This window comes from Protomyces lactucae-debilis (assembly GCF_002105105.1).
Source record: "Protomyces lactucae-debilis strain 12-1054 chromosome Unknown BCR37scaffold_11, whole genome shotgun sequence".
Classification (NCBI taxonomy): Eukaryota; Fungi; Ascomycota; class Taphrinomycetes; order Taphrinales; family Protomycetaceae; genus Protomyces; species Protomyces lactucae-debilis.
The window spans coordinates 169,612-187,422 of NW_024468003.1; the positions used below are offsets into that span (position 1 = coordinate 169,612).

The 17,811-nt window shown below is 51.3% G+C and overlaps 9 protein-coding genes across 9 annotated transcripts; 6 read left to right on the forward strand and 3 right to left on the reverse strand.

Annotated features, from left to right (window-relative positions):
• Positions 1-24: 24 nt before the first annotated feature.
• BCR37DRAFT_380288 (uncharacterized protein) lies at positions 25-456 on the reverse strand. The gene has a single exon (XM_040869453.1). It carries the CDS (start codon positions 408-410, stop codon positions 138-140), a length of 273 nt encoding a protein of 90 aa, XP_040724771.1. The 5' UTR covers positions 411-456; the 3' UTR covers positions 25-137.
• BCR37DRAFT_380290 (uncharacterized protein) lies at positions 433-1,804 on the forward strand (the record flags this gene model as incomplete). The annotated part of the gene is made up of 1 exon (XM_040869454.1): positions 433-1,804. A coding segment is annotated over exon 1 (1,328 nt), but the record flags the coding sequence as incomplete, so codon positions are not given.
• Positions 1,805-2,561: 757 nt separating this feature from the next.
• On the forward strand, positions 2,562-3,155 carry BCR37DRAFT_413889 (uncharacterized protein; the record flags this gene model as incomplete). The annotated part of the gene is made up of 1 exon (XM_040872254.1): positions 2,562-3,155. The coding sequence occupies exon 1, from the start codon at positions 2,736-2,738 to the stop codon at positions 3,153-3,155; it is 420 nt and encodes a 139-aa protein (XP_040724773.1). The 5' UTR covers positions 2,562-2,735.
• A 308-nt stretch (positions 3,156-3,463) lies between these two features.
• BCR37DRAFT_380294 (uncharacterized protein) lies at positions 3,464-5,643 on the forward strand. Its single transcript, XM_040869455.1, has one exon. It carries the CDS (start codon positions 3,652-3,654, stop codon positions 5,542-5,544), a length of 1,893 nt encoding a protein of 630 aa, XP_040724774.1. The 5' UTR covers positions 3,464-3,651; the 3' UTR covers positions 5,545-5,643.
• Positions 5,594-6,481, reverse strand: BCR37DRAFT_43187 (uncharacterized protein). Its single transcript, XM_040872294.1, has one exon. It carries the CDS (start codon positions 6,125-6,127, stop codon positions 5,642-5,644), a length of 486 nt encoding a protein of 161 aa, XP_040724775.1. The 5' UTR covers positions 6,128-6,481; the 3' UTR covers positions 5,594-5,641.
• Positions 6,482-6,606: 125 nt separating this feature from the next.
• On the forward strand, positions 6,607-9,186 carry BCR37DRAFT_398998 (uncharacterized protein; the record flags this gene model as incomplete). The annotated part of the gene is made up of 2 exons (XM_040871766.1): positions 6,607-7,040; positions 7,092-9,186. The coding sequence occupies 2 exons, from the start codon at positions 6,607-6,609 to the stop codon at positions 9,184-9,186; spliced, it is 2,529 nt and encodes an 842-aa protein (XP_040724776.1).
• On the reverse strand, positions 9,154-10,343 carry BCR37DRAFT_380296 (uncharacterized protein). The gene has a single exon (XM_040869456.1). It carries the CDS (start codon positions 10,148-10,150, stop codon positions 9,314-9,316), a length of 837 nt encoding a protein of 278 aa, XP_040724777.1. The 5' UTR covers positions 10,151-10,343; the 3' UTR covers positions 9,154-9,313.
• A 391-nt stretch (positions 10,344-10,734) lies between these two features.
• Positions 10,735-13,848, forward strand: BCR37DRAFT_393271 (Hamartin protein-domain-containing protein; the record flags this gene model as incomplete). Its single annotated transcript, XM_040871281.1, has 1 exon — positions 10,735-13,848. The coding sequence occupies one exon, from the start codon at positions 10,735-10,737 to the stop codon at positions 13,846-13,848; it is 3,114 nt and encodes a 1,037-aa protein (XP_040724778.1).
• A 1,303-nt stretch (positions 13,849-15,151) lies between these two features.
• BCR37DRAFT_393272 (uncharacterized protein) lies at positions 15,152-15,772 on the forward strand (the record flags this gene model as incomplete). Its single annotated transcript, XM_040871282.1, has 1 exon — positions 15,152-15,772. One exon carries the CDS (start codon positions 15,152-15,154, stop codon positions 15,770-15,772), a length of 621 nt encoding a protein of 206 aa, XP_040724779.1.
• Positions 15,773-17,811: the final 2,039 nt, after the last annotated feature.

Here is a 17,811-nt window from a genome sequence, read left to right on the forward strand (position 1 = left end):
CTCCACAAAGTCGCGAACGAAACAAAGTCGCCAAGTATTAGGAGTCTGACGACAGTGACGACTCTTAACGTCTGCAATTCGCGTCTACATTCTCGCAAATATTATTGCGAGTATCCGCTATATGTCCAGCTTGTTCATCATCTCCTGTTAAAGCCACCAAACACTCCTGGCCCTCCTTTGCGCACCAATACAGTCGCAGACAACAGCATGAACGGCATGCGCTTTGATGTGCATGGTAGCGGCAACATGTTGCATCGTGAGAACAGTTTGAGCGATATAACGGACACTTGTGTGATAGACCATGTGTCTTGGCAGCACTTAAGTGGATAAGGAGTGCACCTCCTGAGACAAGTGCAAGAAGATGAGGAGGAGGATAAGGACACGTAGGAGTAAGGAAGCGACGCCTTCATATCACAGCAGCCAGTTCGACAACTAGGCTCTTTATCTCCAAGAGGGAGGTACCTTGCGTCGTGGCCATGATCATGTTACGGCGCAGGCTCATCACCCTCATTGCAGCCTTCTCCGTCTCACTTGTCGTCTTCCTCTTCACCTCGTTTGACACAGAGACTGCGTATGAAGACTGGCGACCTGACATCAACAGTATCAGCGACAGCGTCAGTAGTGGCAAACAAGCAGCTCGAGGAGCTTCAATAGATGCGTCTAACAGCGAACCAGCTGCGGCTGAAGCGATGAAGAAGGAGGAAGCGAGACGGATTGCTGAGGCTCAACGAAAGGAAGAGCTTCCTAAAGCTTGGTGGGGAGCAGCCGAGACTGGCAAGCAATCGGGCAAGTATGAAGATATTGCCGTCATCATTCGAACCGGCTTCCAGGTACAGAAGCGATTGGAGGGGCCACTGTCTACCTATCTCAAAGACAGAAAGGATGATACACTGGCCATCTTTTCTGATCGAGAGTCGGAAGTCTTGGGCCGCAAGGTGCACGATACTATCAAGCCCTTCTTTGACAAGAACCCAGAAACCTACGACGGCACCGACATGCAGAAGATCTACAACTCAATTCAAGCCATGAGCAGCAATGGCTCAGAGGTCATTCCCGGTGAGCACAATCAAGGCTGGAGGCTCGATGTCATGAAGCAAACCATGTCAGCTGATTTGGGCTACCAAATGTTGCACAAGAATCGGAAGTTCAAATGGTGGGTTATCATTGATGATGATACCTATCTTCATCTCCCAACCATTTCGGCTGAATTGGCAAAAGTCGACCACTCGGAAGCGCACTACTTTGGTTCTCCCGTTGATGGTGGCGACAATCATTTCGCGCATGGTGGCAGTGGTATTGTCCTGAGCGCAAAAGCAATGAGCGATCTGTTTGAGAACCGGAAGCTTGCCGACCGTATGCATGCGAATGGTCTCAGCACACTTCATGGCGACCACAACTTGGCCATCTACCTCAAGAAAATTGATATCATCCTTGAAGACCGATTCCGACACTCTTTTCACGGTGAACCCTTCGAGGAGATACGATTCAAGCTCGAACAAGTCTGCGCGCCGCTCTTTACTGTGCATCACTTGCAGGAAGCTGCCATGAAGGCAACACATGAGGTTGTGTTTCGTGATAGGCTTGTTCGATTCTGGGATGTGCTCGATGCTGTTGCAGATTTCAAGGACATGAGTTTGTGGTACAAAGAAAATCACAGCTACAACTTGTGGGTCAATGACAAGTTGAACCTTGAAAGTGAAGTCGGCGAGGATAGCCACAAGGTGCCTGAAATTTCAGAAAAGATGCCGGTGGTCAAGATCGACAGCAAGCATGAGGAGAAGGAACGTTCCAAGTTGTGTGAAAACTTGTGCCGCTCTGATGCGGTGAGTAAAGGCTGCTTAACTTGGTCCTACGTCCCAGAGACCGGTGACTGTTATATGGCAGACTGGTTCATGCTCAATACCGGCAGACCGAGGAAAGGCGTGATTTCGGGAATCTTAGCGGAACGCTTGTCCGAATGGCGACGAGCTCCTTGCCAGTGGTAGTTGATGCCAACGTGGACTAATATAGACATACTATTCATTTGTAGATAAAGCGTTTTCGCCATCTCAAGATTTGGGCCACACGTGATACACATACGTGACGAGACACACGGATAAGAGACACAACATAAACAAAGTAGCTTTATTTTTGCCCATTCAGAAGGCATATTTGACTTGGATGCCAAAGCGGATGGGATCCGAAAAGTTGTCCGCTGTACGAAGAGCGAGGACGCCTGTTTGAGCCCGTGATAAAACGAGCCATTTGAAACGTCCTTGATCGGCGACTGTCACCGGTCGGTAGGCGTTCCTGTTGACCTTCGTCTTCTTTTGCACGGTCAGCCATGGTCGTTGTGGGGCTTGAGGTTGTGCCTCATTGTTCGCAACGGAGTTTTCTGGACGACGAGCGGCCTGACTGGCCGTAGATGCCCAAGCTCTTTTGGTTTGTTGCGGGGCCTTTGCCGCAGTGACGGTGCGTTGAGGAGCCTTGGTCGTGCTGTGCGTGGGCGTCTCGGGAGATTTCTGAGCGCTCTGCAGCTGGCCTACCTTGGCTTGGAGTGCGGCGACGGTTGCTTGGAGTTCCTCGACTGTTCACAACAAAGCAACAGCAATGAAATCCGGGGTGCTCCTGAGCCTGTGCGTAGGTCTCACCGCCTCGATATACGCACAGTGACGCAATCAACGAGGCCTACAAGTGGCATGTTGGGGACTCCAGCTTGAATCAGGCGCCCAAGGTCGGTATCGCAGCCCACCGTCATGACAACAATGATGGCAACGGCCACTCCTCCGGCCTCTGACACGGAGAGTGACACGAAAATTGAGATCCCAGGGTGCCCTACTGGCCCTGTGGAGGTCAATGACACATCGAGGGTACTGCAAATTGTGAAAACAGTCGAGGAACTCCGGGCAACCGTCGCCACACTCCGAGCCAAGGTAGGCCAGCTGCAGAGCGCTCAGAAATCTCCCGAGACGCCCACGCACAGCACGACCAAGGCTCCTCAACGCACCGTCACTGCGACAAAGGCCCCGCAACAAACCAAAAGAGCTTGGGCATCTACGGCCAGTCCAGCCGCTCGTCGTCCAGAAAACTCCGTTGCGAACAATGAGGCACAACCTCAAGCCCCACAACGACCATGGCTGCCAGCAATCCAAAATAGCTCGGGAATCCTCGGCTAGTCAAGCAGCTCGTCGACCAGAAAACCCCGTTGCGACGACTGAGGCACAACCTCTAGCCCCCCAACGACCATGGCTGACTGTGCAAAGGAAGACTAAAGTTAACAACAAGAACGCTCACCGACCGGTGACAGCCGCCGATCGAGGACATACCAACTGGCTCGGTTTACTAGGTGAGACCGCGGCCGCAGGAGTCGTGATGGAGATTTGTTAGCTGTTGATATATGTATCTATACCCCTGTGCCTAAATGTGACTGCCCCGTCTCGGGCTTACTCTCCCTCGCTGCAACTCCACAAACTTCGCGAACGAAACAAAGTCGCCAAGTGTCCAGGAGCCCGACGAGGAGTGACGACTCAGTGTATCTGCAGTTCGCGTCTACATCCTCGCAAATATTATCACGAGTCTCCGCCATATGTTCAACTTATTCATTGCCTCCTTTTAAAGCCACCAAACACTTCTGGCCCCCCTTCGCGCACCAATAAATTCGCAGACAACAGCATGAACGGCATGCGCTTTGATCTGCATGGTAGCGACAACATGTTGCATCGTGAGACCAGTTTCGAGCAGCAACATAACGGACATTTGCGGCCGATGGGGAGTCCGAGTGAGGGAATGCAACCTTCTAGTAACGGCATCGGTGCATCCCTCGAGACCTACCCAACACAACCAGAGTCTGTGACGCAGGGCAGGAATTCTGTCTCTGCTGCCCCGAGTACTGCTACGGCTGCAATAACGTCGAATGGAACGAATCATGGCGTGCCGCAGAAGAAGTCAAGTCGAGCGTGTGATCACTGTCGATTGAAGAAGCTGAAATGCAATACTGAGCCTGGACAATTGAACTGCTCAAATTGCCATGGTCGTCCCTGTGAGTACACCAGGCAGCCTCTCAAGCGTGGACCGCCGAAAGGACGTAAGCTAAAGCGTAAATTGGAGGATGAAGAGGAACAGAGCGAGGGAGACTCTCCGGAATCCGAGGAGCTCAAGCGTCGCATGAATAAAAACAATGATCGCTTTGATCCGATTCGAGATGCACAGGTCACCATGATGAGTGATGCGGCGTTAGATCCGCAGCTGAGACAACCTCAGGCCCCTCTACCAATACCACCAGAGTCAAAGCCCAAATCAGCGAGACGCACATCAGGACAAACGAGGCGACGATCTGAGAACATGCTGCCTATGCCGCCACTATCACTGCAACTAGAAGCCCTGCCAGTCTTTGTCGAGTACAACCAATCGTCGCTAGACAGATGGTACCTACTGCATCAAACGACACTGCCCATCCTCGCAAGAGATGCGGACACTTTACCTGATTACCTGAAAGTTACACACCCCTTACTACGTTCTGCGTTGCTGCTTGCTATCTACAGCGTAGTAGATCGTAGGCGAACACCACAACGCATCGACGCATTACTGGCAGAACGCTTCTTGCTACAATACACAGCAACGAAAGTCCGAGAAACAACGCATGATCGAATCGTGCATCTACAGGTATCGCTCATATTGGCCATTGAAGCGGATCAGCGAGGCATGCAAAAGATGCCTGGTCGATGTGGCCATACCTTCACACATTGGCTAGCCGGATCCATTTCACTGGCCATGGATCTGCGTGTGCATTCGATTGAGCCTGTGAAGCAGACTGCAGCGGAATATTGGCGGCTGAGACGATTATACTTCATCATGGTTATTATGGACCGCTGGCACGCTATAGGTCATGCGCATCCACTCATGATACCAGATTCGCAAGTGCCGTTCTCTCCAACGGTGGACTTGCTGGGTCCAGCAACGATGCATCTGTATACGATGAGTATGCTCATCAGTAAGCTACATGCGCGTATGTCTCTACATACAGCGATGCGAGATTTGCCCGATTTGGCACTCTTGAATGCCAAGGACTTCAAGGAGACGATTGATGAGTTGAATGCCTTTCGAACGGCGGTTGAGCCGATTTGGGGACAATCAAACTTGTTGCATATTGGGTTATGGCATGTGGCATTGCTTGCGGCATTGTCGACGGAAGAGATTGATATTGATTTTGTCAAGGAACATGCGATGCGAGTCTCTGCCGTGTTGCCGCATTCTGCAACACCCTTTACGACCTTCAATCATCACTTCTTTGCCATGAGCACGTTGAGTCTCTTTTACATCCTCGGCTTTCACGAGCATGAGGAATTTGCAATCAAGCATCTGGAGCAATTGAGAGAGGCCATTACAAAGCACAAGCATCTGGCACTCGATGATGATGAAGCAAATTGGGATGCTCAGCTCTTGACGTGCATCAATGCAATGCTCGACGGACACCCGGAAGCAACACGATTCGTGACAGCTGCGCATGGACGAGCTGATGCCTTGCTCGCTGAGATTCGTAGCTCGGGCTACATGCGTGCCTGGTGAGCCGCATCCTCATTATCTGTCCATGTTTTTTTGGAAAGGTCAAATGTCGCTATGCAATATACATGTATGCTCATCCGTTGTAGTGAACTCTCGTCCTCTACTTCTTACCCTTTGCCGGCTTCTTTCTTGTTGACTCCCGCAATTCGCGATCAGACATCTTGGGTGCTGCTCGAGAACTTGCATCCACCATCCAATCCAGATCATCGGCATCATCTTGCATTTGTCCTTGCTTCCCATCCTTCTCGCCCGTATCGGCAGCACCGCCGATCTGGCTCGACCCCTCCGTACTCGCATTAAAGCCTGAAAAGCGATTCGCAAAACGCGCCATGCGTCCAGATTCCTCATTCGACAAGCGTTTCCCAAGATTTGGATTCCATAACTGTGCATTTCTGATATCCTTTGAGAGCCTGAAAGTATCTCTCGGTGAGGTGGTGTAGCGTTGGTAGGATGCGCCATCAGAGAGGATAACGGTTTGTTGAAAGACTGGAGGTCTGTATTGTCGAGAGAGGAGCTGTTTGGGGCCTGTTGGTGCTGCTGCTGTTGCTGCTTTTGCGACCTTCTTGGCGACTTTTGCTGCTGCCATGCCTGCCTGTTGATCTTACAAGCTAACGAGATAGCTAGTAAGTACAAGCCTGTGAGTAGTAGTAAGTAGCTACTGGCTGATGAGTTGCTGCTTCCAAATTTGACTTTTGGCGCTTCAACACAGGCAAGAGACACACAACCACTCTCACACAGCTACACGACCAGGCAAGGCCAGACAGGCCCGCGTCCCTCTTGACCACCATACTTCCTTCAGGCCCTCAGGGTCTCAAGCGAAATCATCCTCTACCACAAGACTGCAAGCCAGCTCCCAAAAAGATCCATCTGTTGTACACCTCCTCTATTTCAACCTTACACTCCGACAAAGGCGCGCAGACGTCATGAGCTCCCAGCAATAGTCGCACTTGGCTGCTCTACTGCTACTTAACAAGGCGATCGAGTCCACAGGACCTGCATTTGCGAAACAAGAGTGAGCGATCTCAACGACACTCATCTTTGGGCGCGGGTGTGACGATTGCGCGTATGGCCTCCAATGAAGCGACTATACGCGAGTACGAAGCCAGAGCACTCGATAGAGCACGGCCCCGTCAGCCAAGCGATGGCGATGTAGAACACTACATTGATCTATACCGGTTATCACTCGACGGCCAACCAACGCCGGCCAGCTACACACCGGGTCTCAGCTCGAGCCATAGCGGGAATAGTCCCGTTTCGCAAGATAACCTAGCAGACCTGCGACAGCTGTCATCGGATGCTGCTGAAGAAGATGGCTTTCTCAGTTCCAGTAATGTTGCGCAAGAACTTCGCAACTTGGCGAACCTTCGTCGCTTGTCGCTCGACGTCTCTAACAACCACAATGTCGACCCGGATGTACCGTTGCAGTCTTTTGACCTCGCACCGGGACAAGGATCACCAGGCGATGACGACGATGCTCTTGGAGACAGCCTCTACTGGGTGTAAGAGCGTTCTTTCGAATAGAAGAACACAGCTAACGCATTTTATGCTAGACCGGCTGGTATCCACCCAGAAATCGCGCCTCAAGAATGGCAATCTTTTGTACAACGGCGAGACTCACAATTCGATCTTCTCGACAATAGCAGTCCATTTCGTTCACCATCCCTCAAACGTGGTCTCTCCAGGTCAGGTTCCTTGTTGTCACGGCAAGTGACGGAACAGCATGCGGAAGAGTATCGTGATGCTGCACCAGATCTTGCTAGACGGCGGTCAAAAGCACGTTCGCCCGTTGCCGTTCAGGGATTCGCTCGACTGGGTGAGACGTCCCTCCAGCGTGCCAACAGTGGCGATAACAATGATCCCATCACGCCCACGGCAACAACGACAGAAGACGCGCCTATTTTGGTACCACCACCTGGACAAATCCTTCGACGGGCAGCACGAACGGGTAAAGGCCGTGGTTCTTACCGGAAACCTGGGAAGACAACCATCACGCGCGCTGATGCTGAAGGATCAAGTAATCCAGTGGTATCGCCTGGTGCACTAGATCCTGAACCATACCTTTTGCAGCAATCAACAGACTTGTCACCTAGTCGGCAGCAGCCAGATGTACAACACGACACGACTGAAGCAACGAAGCGCGTGCATCGCAAGAAGAGTGATCACCGATCAACACAAATCCTTGGCCCACCAAGTCCACTATACGATGAAGCCATGCAACTCGGTGCATCCGCAGCAAGTCTATACCTCGAACAGCGGGATACACAAGGCCGTCAAAGTGACGAGCCTGATCGAAGACGACCTACAACAGCAGATGATTTCCGGACACGGCCGAGTACAGCGGATGAATTTCATGTTACGCCGCCACTTGCACGGGATCAGACAAGTCCTGCTGTACGGCCTGCTTCTGAGATTGTTGGGGATGATCGACGTTCCGCTGAGCACGAAGCAAGACAACCTCTTGTCACTGTCTCGAAGCCTGTCTCTGCTGGTAGCGCAGAGAGCGTGCCAGCAAGTATCATACCAGGTGTTCCTTCATCCACACCACCACCACCCCACATCGAAACAGCGCCCGCAAAACAAGAAGCAACGCGGCCTGGTGTCAAGCGTGAGCTCTCTGCAGCGTCACTGACACGTGCTGTCATGTCAGGAGCAGCTGTTTCCTCAAACACATCCTCAGGTCCCGTCAATGCTGCCGTGTTGGGACCCAGTGCTCGGTCTACTGTGCAACAACAGGGTCCTAGTCCTGAGAAACAGCGGCAAGGGAGCGTCGATGATGGTGGAGCAAAAAAGTCTTCCGGTTGGGGGAAATTGTTTGGTACGGAGGATCGCTCAAAGAGCAAGCAATTGAGGCCTGCAACGGGTGTGATTCAAGCAGGCGTACTGGGTGCAAGTCCTGCAACTGGTACAAAGCAATTGAAGCGTGTCACATCCGCAACGGAGGAGACTGGAAAGGAATCAACGAATTTATTCTCGAGCATTTTCGGTGGCAAGAAGAAGGAGAAGGAAGTGAATTTACAGGTGGATACGGCGTATGGCGGTGGTAAAGTCATGACGGTTCCTGCTCGACCTCCTCAACCTCAAGGAACGGTACGCCCACCATTGCATGAACCTCATTTCTATTCGAGGTTTCCGATCCAATTGGAGCGTGCTATTTATCGCATGGCGCATTTGAAGTTGGGTAACTCGCGGCGACCATTGCTGCATCAGGTGTTGTTGTCCAATTTCATGTATGGCTATTTGGCCTTGGTGGGTGCTGGACAACAGCGGGAGACAAGTCAGCCACCGCAACAACAGCAGTCAGCAAGTCAAGCGCCTGTTGTACCATCGAGTCCAGGAACGCCAGCACAACCCGTTGGTCCACAAGCAACAGGTGAGCAACCACGCGATCGTGCTAGTCAGGTTGTGAATCAGCAACAAGGCAATAGTCGGCATGTGGAGCATGCACCAGTTTCTTCTGGTGCATTCACTGAAACGCCAAAGACTGGTAAACGGCAATCACCACCACAGCAGACGTATGCTGTTGAAGGACTCAACAAAGCTGCACCGGTGAGCGCCCCAGCTGCTCAAGCGCCAACGAAACCCGGTAGACCTGGGCCACCGAAACGAGAGTCCAGCATGAATATTTATCGGCCTGGCGCGTCTTGAGTTATGAAACCTAGCTAGATGATGGCAAGCCAAAGAGGTCATCTTGATGCATTCTTTGTTCCTGCTGTCTCCGTAACGCCTCAATTCAATTGCATGTCATGTCTTTGTCTCTGTCTATATACAAAGCCTACTCCATGGTTGTCTTGACATGGTCTTCATCAATGGTGGTGTAAATGATGCCTTCCTCCTTAAGTGCCTCAATGGTTGCCAGAATATCACCACCACCACCCATCAACCCCGCCAGCGTACGCACATGAATACCATCTTCATTGACGGTATTCTTGACAATCGCTTCAACAATCTTACGACTGAAATCATCGAGATGGCGTAGCTCATCTTGCACTTTTTGTCCAAGACCATTGCCTTGACCTGATTGTGCACCTGCACCTGCTGCTTGTCCATTGGCACCAGCAGAATCATCATCCGGTGGTCCGCGCGTTAGGTAGAGTGATGCGTATTTCGTTTCAAGTGCATGATATGCAACTTCCTGCTCATCCGTCACTTTACGAATCGCCGTGGAGGCAACACTGCGTTTCCCATTAAAGGACTTCATATTGCCCAGGACACGCGCATGCATACCATTTTCAATCTCAATGGCTTGATCTGCTGCATCGGCATCAATCCACTTCTTGACTTCAATGACACCTGTGTCATCATCGAATTTATAGGTGATGTGCGTTGAGGCAGAAGAGACATTCACGACTTTTGCAACAAAGGTGATGTGCAAGATTTCCACACCATCCGCTTGGAATGGTGCATCTGGGTGTGTTTGTGAAGCATCGAGGATCTGTTTGATGGTGACTGGACGGAGAACAGTGCTGGATGTCTTCTTGTCGCCACCACCGGGGGTTGTTTGTGATGCTGAAAAGCCGCCGCCGCCTCCTCCTCCTCCGTAGCCGCCGCCATTAGGTCCGCCGTTGGACTGGTAGTTATTGTGGCTGTACCCGTTGTCGTTATATGACATGATGGCTGCTCTCTATGTGCAAATGCTTGAGATCTAGCTTGGACGCCGGAGCCTTGTTGAGCTTCGTTGAAGACGCGACAGGAAAAAGACGCGACGGGAAATGCAAATGATCAGATGGCGCCAGGACTTGTTCACGGACTGGCGCAGAGGCAGAGGTGCTCAGGCTTGAGCGATCAGTGACAAGGGAGACGGTACTCAGAAGTGTAAAAGATTTGAATGTCAGTGGATTGAAGCCAGTCGTGACACTCTAGAGCTGCCTCGGACCAGCTTTTGAATTCCACTTATCATGCAAATGTGTTTCTACAGCAGATACTACTTTGACCTTCGTTCTGTTATTCTCCAATACTAGCTGTAGGCTGGTCCAAACGACCTCTTCCTTGAGAAGAAAGCTGAATCGTTGTGCAGACAATGTGCCGCCCTCCATCTGATCGCCTTTCGCCGCAAAATCTCAAAGACGCGACCAGACACCCACGACCATCACCTCAACCAGTCTTGCTGAGTATGCAGTGAGCGTGCGATGCCAGACTCGATGCAAGACTAGTCGCAAAGACTGACACAACCAATTCCGACCCTTCGAGCGCTCAATGAGCGGGTCTCTCGCAAGTCTTGGCAAAGCACTCCATGCCGCCTTTGCGCAACCCCAGATTGCGCTATCGCCCGAGCTTCTCCAAGTCATCGAGACTTATCTCGACAAGCACAAACACCCAAGCGAGAACGACAGCTCGAGACTGCACGAGGAGCTCTGCGCAATTCATAAAGAGCATGTCAGAGGCACAGATCGCAATGCCGCCTTCTTACATATCCTGCGGCTCTTGCGACATCAAATGATTATAGATGCTGATCAATGTGTTTATTGGTGGGACGCCATGATTGGGCCCATCATTGGCAATATCGAGCAATCGAAGCGAACGCTGAAGGATGCAAAGGATATTTGTCTCGACATGATGGTTGTATCGGACGATGAGGCTGAGTCTGAGTTCAAGCAGCGCAATGCAACCGCTGAGAGAGTCAAGCGATGTATGCTTGAAGCATACTTTGCTGCTCAGAGCCAGCAACTAGACAATGTCGCTGTCAACCTGGAAATTTGTCTTGTGGCCTATGCTCGCCGAAGGACCAAAGACTTTTTCGAAACCATTGTACCACACCTTCAAGACAAGCACAATCGCCTACAATGCCTCACGTTGCTATCAACGTTTGTTCGGCTGCAGACACAGTACATCTACACATGCTGCGAAACGCCACTGCTAAATACATTGCTGCTCTGTCTCGAACACGATGCATCGACATCCGTCATTTCTCTAGCTCTCACCATTCTCATCATGATGCTGCCACATATCCCGGACAAGCTTGGACAGATTCTACCACGCTGCTTCCAGATCTTTGGCAGGATTTTGTGCTGGGATCGCATCGGTGCAGTGCAGCGCAGAACGGCGGCCATGCTGGTTGAAACGTCTCAAAGTATCCTTGAAAAGGAGAAGTCTCCAGAAGCGTCATCGACTCTGTCTGGTGAGTGGCAACGACTCGAAGCGTCTTTTGATATTGTCCATTCCACGCCACCAAAATCTGCTCAGTACTTCACCTTCCTCTACGGCTTGTATCCCATCAACTTTCTCGATTATCTCAGGGCACCGAGTCTCTATCTCCAAGCGCGCAATTTCGTTCCCAACGAAGCGCTCGAAGACTTTTTTGAAGACGAAATCATCAAGAGCCGTGCTGAGCCTCTTATCCGACGACACTTGCTACATCCAAACCTGTCAACCTTGACGCTCGATAGTGAGGTATCGGATGTGTCGCGCTGGATGAAGATGGAGCCGTCTGATGTCGTTGCGCTGTGCATCTCGCTCGATACCATCAACATTGATGCTCAATCCAAGCTGCAAAGTCTTCGTTACTCGGATACTGCAGATGATGATGTGACGCCCGTCTCATTAGACGCTTCCAAAACGTTTGATGAAAAATTATCACCGATTGACGAGACTGACGATGCACCTTCTGCCAATTTCAGTATGATGGACTCCTTCATGTCTGGCGATTCGGTGGATATCCCACCTGCTGCATCACGACTCGCAAGTCCGGCATTTGGACCAACACCTTATCGGTCCTCCAGTGCAGGTGAATCGTTAGGCCGTCGTGAAAGCGGCAAGAGATCTTCTGTCGCACTCACTGAGATTCTGCGTGTTCATGAAAAGCTACTGGACCATACGCCATCTACCACGACGGCACCAGAAGACGAGCTACATGCCGACGTCTCGTACTACCAGCGAGAAGTTCTTTTGCTGCGCAATGAACTGCATTTCGAACGACACTTGAAACAGCAACATTTGCAACACATCGGACGTCTCCAACGCTCGAATATCGCTGATGCAGCTGTTGAGACGGAACGTCAGAATCTATATAATACCACCAAGGCGTTGAAATCACAAGTGGCGAATCTACAAGGTTCTTTACAACGCTTACGGAATGAGACAGCGACGAGTAAAGCGAATCGATTGGATTACGAGGCAACGTTGAATGAGCGTATCAAGCAATTACGACAAGAACGTACCGTCTGGACGAGTACGGAAAAGTCAATGCGTACGGCACTTGAAGAGGCGCGCGCAGATGTTCAGAGTATGCGATATAGCCTCGGTGTTGCAGAAGGCGTACAACTCAACCTACGTCAACAACTACAGGTTCTCGAGCCAGAGATTCAGGAGACGCGGGAGTTGAAGCAAAACATCGATTTGCTGAAGCAACGGATGAAAGAGGCAGAAGTACAAGACATCCAGTTGCGAATGGAAAAGGAGCGTGTGGCAGAAGCGGTGGCAAGAGCCAAGGCTTCTCAACTTGCCTTGGAGGCCGTCAAGCAAGAATTTGCAGCATTCAGGCAGGAAGAAGCAAGTCGAGCTACCTCACAGGATGCTATACCCCTGCACGTCAAGACTGCCATGGTGAAACCTGAGTTGATTGCAGAGATGCTAGCACATGCAAAGTCAAGACAAGTCAGTGAGCATGAAGCTCTTCAAGACCGTCATGCGATCTTGCGAAAGCGCTATGGTGCATTGGAAGCTCAGCTCGATGAAACGCTGGCCAAATTGGAGATTGCAGAGTTGACGGCACAACATGCGATTGAACGAGAGGCCAAACTCAGCCAAAGTGCAAATCTTCCAATGACACCTGGCCAGGCCCCCAGTCCGCTTGGCGAAGGATCACCGCAGGCACGTTCAGAGCGCTCAGAGTCGATTGCCTCAACCAGTACCTCTGGCACGGTCGATGCGGGTCTAGTCCATGGAGCTCGGCGCAGGTCCATTCCGCACTCAGCAACGACTCTTGCTAGTGCGTTTGGTAATGAAAATGCTCCGGTGATTGGCGAACGAACGCCTTCTGCCATGACGTTGCCGGCTCGGCATCAAACAGAACCCATTTATTCTGGAGAAAGGTCGCCGGCATTGGCTGGAGGAGAAGGGCTTTCAGCGGCTGGATCCTCTTCAACGCCGTCTATTGCCAGTCGATCGACCGCTGGCACGAGTTCAAAGGCGAAACAGGAGAAAACACGGACGCCGATGCCTATTTCCATGTATGGGCCATTAGTGCCACCAAAGACCAAGACTGCGCCGCCAGCAACAACGTCAAAGACGACCGATACGAGTGCATCCGGTGGGCAGACCAAGAAGACTGAGCAAAAGATGTTTGCGGGAAGATTCTCTAGGTGGAGTTGAGGGCGTGATCTTTCCCCGCTAAGGGAAGAAGCAGGATACGATTGTAGCATTTCACAATGATGATCGTATGTCAGGCAAATCTGTGCTTGTTCAAACGACTGAGGGGTTGAATTTGAGTGCATCAGCCGGATGTGGTCATCTATGTGTCTGTGCCGTGATGTCCGATTGTTCAGTGTCAGTCTTGGTCCAAGTCACCTATACAAAGCGGACCTGAAATTTGGTAACGAGGTTTTGGTCGCCAATCTAGCCACTGGTTGCCACTGGTAGCCAGACCTGTCAGATCTTTCGCCATGTGGCTAGGGGTATCCCACTTTTCGTGATCAGATGACGATAAATATGATCAATGTCGCCTTGGGAACTATAGCAAAGCCTAGCACAATCTCGGAGAATTCACGTCTTGGTCCTAGCACTCCTATATGGATTGTAGGTACAGTCATGCAGGTACGACGCTCATCAATTGTTCAAAGACCCAGGCTGTCAAGAGTCGAAGTCTCAGCTAGCTTGCCAGACTGTGACAGTGCCTGTCGCTGCCTGATGCATTCGTGAAGTAGTGAAGCAGCTGATTGCCTGAGGACAGTTAGGACTGTGAGGCCTCCGCCTGAGGAGTCAAAATTGTGAATTGTGGCCATGGTCGGTTTTTCCGGGGTTTATCACACGAATCCCGGGCGTACGCGCTGCACAAGGCTCGTAAGCGGGGATTTCATCTGTCACTCCGGGCCCGGGGTATTGCTGTCAATTGGATGAGCAAAGGAATTGAGAGAAGCAGTCAACTTCTACCCTTGCGGAGAACTGATATGAAGATAGCGTGAATGGACGGTATGGATACGGCACATAGCTGACTCTGGGCTGACATTGAACTTAGTGAACTTGCAGGGACAGTACCAGGCAACAAATTGTGCCGGAAGGAGCATCACTATAATCACTGAGATGGCACGGTGCAGGATGCGGTGAAGTGAATGGAGTGACTGACTCCCTGCTGATGACGGAGACGTGTGAATGGCTGGATGCTGGCAAGGGGCGCGCGTCCACGTTTTTCAATTTTCATGTCTCGCACTCTGGGCACATGGAAGGGCTCACTCGAGCTGCCAAGTCTGGTGCCAAAGACTCAGAGACACAATCCCGGCTTCCCATGCGGCTTTGATGGGAGGCCAACACAGACATCGCAGGTGCTCAGTGCTCACTCAGTTAAAGAGCTCTGCACCTGCCAACATTAAGTCTACTAAAAGTCTGACCTGACTACGACTGACCATCTCCCTCAACTGAGCCTCGAACCACACTACGAGGCGGTCATACTCCAGCAGATATGAGGCCAGAGGAAGTCTTCTATGCACCAAGCGTCGTCAGCGTTGGAGGCCGTCACAGACAACCGTCAGTGACTGACTCATCTATCCTCTCACCAACACCAACATGCGTCTCTCGATTCACACCCATCACGACCCCGAATCTGTCGCATGGCTTTCACTCCTACTCACTCACAGCGCCTTCTATGGAGCGCAAGGGCAGCAACAGCAGTAATGTCTCCTCAACGACACTGCACGAGACTCATGCTGCAACCTGGTCGCATTCAAGCCCCTTCAAGGGCCTTTTGTCTAAGAAGAGCCTCCTACACATCAAGACGATCGCGCTACCCACAAGCAGGGCGAAACACGACCTGCATCTCGACACCAACAGCGGCATGGACTTTTCTACATTCATGAAGTCAGCTCCATCGTCGCCCACCTCCCAGACCACACCTGTCGTTGCACAGCTCTCAGCACAAGACCGCAAGCTGGCCAAGGAGCTCGCCAAAACGGAGAAGTTGCGAGAAGTGGTGCGGCTTCGCAATGAAAAGATTGATCGGCAGGAAGCCAAGAAGCAAGCGTCTCGTCTCGCTAAAGTCAAGCCCTTTCAACAATCGACGGGCCTTGCAGCCGTCCCTGCCTGAGTCAACTTGATGACTGATGATCCCTTCTATGATTTAACGGCATTGATGATTATTCTAGCGCTGGCGTCTCACACTTTAATGACTATGTATCCATAAAGCAAGCATCTTTCTGACTTCCATGACACTTCTCTATCTCACTCGTACTTCTGCAACGAGTACGGCGTCCTTGCATGCTTCTCTACTTCCGGCTGCCGACAATTTATTTGTGTCTGACGCGAATCCAAGCACGCGCACGATCTTCACGCGAATCGCACGCGCACATCATCTTGAAGCGCTTAAGCGTTATGCAGATGTCAGACTCCTCACATCAGCTCGCGTCCATGCTCACGAGGGAGCAACTGCGATGGGCTTGTATAGATCCTGTGAAGTGGCTCTGATGTTTCTTGCTACAGACTCTGGAACGGAGGTCCCAAGTCAGTGAGTGCTGGAACTTGCTGTTGTCTCGTGATCCAATAGAGCTATGATTGCGTCCCTCAAACATCCACTTACAGTCTCCTTCATGCATGTGCGTACGACCTACCTAGTCCGGACTTTTGGCCGCTCTATCGGCCTCAGGGGATTTGAGTAGCTTGCTCTGACTTCTGAGGCTGTGACCCTCCAGAGCCACAACTCACACTCGGTATTATCATGATCTGGATTGCCTTCTTGGACTGTCAGAGTAGTCTCTTGCTTGTCATGGACCGCTACCCGATTGAGATTCTTCGGATCACAGCCTGATTGTATCATGTCGTCGGGGACAGCGTTTCCGCTATTCCCTTGAGCTTTTGTTGCTCTTTGGTCGCCGTGTGCAGCTAACGACACGACGCTCGTAGGCCTTGAGCAGTTGAGCCATCGAGCGACATTGAACTTCGCCGAACTTGCCAGGATTGTTGACCTTGTCCTGAAGAGTTGAATTCAAGGCACTTGATGACGACTTTATGGAGATTGATCGACACTATCTGAAGGAGACTCTCCTGTCGACGCCGAAATGATACTTGGAGCGTTGCCAATGGCCTCAGCTTTTGCATGGCTTAGACCAAAAGTGCCATCCATTGCTAGCCTTGTAGCAATTGCGGCATGCACAAGATGCTTTCCCCTGATATCCTGACTTGTACTTCCCACACGCAACGAGTTGTATTCCAGCTCCTTGATGGTGTCCGAACCTTCTCTGTGCACAGTCCCCAAGCCAAGCACCACGACACAACTCTTTGCAATCAGGGGAGTCAAAGAAGGGCACCTCACCGAGTTAGGAACGTCAACGTCAACGTGTCTATACTGAGTCAGATTATGGGTAGTGATGAAGCATCGCTGCAACTTGTGACTTGAACAATGCTACGAATTGAGACACGGAGGTTCGGTATCATGAAGCAGTATTGGCAATGCTAAGATGGAAGACATCCCGATGTAAACCGGTAAGACAGCAACGTGGTCGGGTGAGTCGCCCTGTGCGGCCAAAAATGACGCTATGGCCTGCGAAGTCATTGCGGATGTTGCGTTTGTGCGGGCTAGGGCTTATCTGCTAGGCATCTGGCAAGTTGATCGACGATGAAGGCTGACTTTCAGCTTTCAAAATCTCCATTTGGTGATTTGAAACGGCAGTGAGACAAGATCCTAGCAAAGACGTGGCTGCACTGTCATGTCTGCCAACATTGTCAAGACTTCAAATCTCAATGTTCCGTCTGAGTGATCTGACCGCGTGTCAAGCCAGCTGCTCTTGTCCTGTCCGGTGGCTGGTCTCAGTCGTCTGCTAGGGAAATCTGGCTCTCTGGGGAAATTTAGTTGACAGGATCTGTTGGAAAACTTCCCGCAGGCCTCGTGGCATGACGCATTGACGCAGCGGCAAGAATTCGGCATCTTCGTCGATTCTTCGAGCCTCAACTTGCCCAAAGAAGCACTTGAGTTACTTTGTACAGGCATTGCGAAACGACTACTGCTGTGGTTTTCTCATGTGAGCCGAGGTACTACGCTACTAGTGTCAAGTCCGGCGCTGATGGCAGACAAAGACATGTTGAGAGACCATTTAGGCAGGCCACGAGGTAACCCTTTGCTATTCCTGGAAG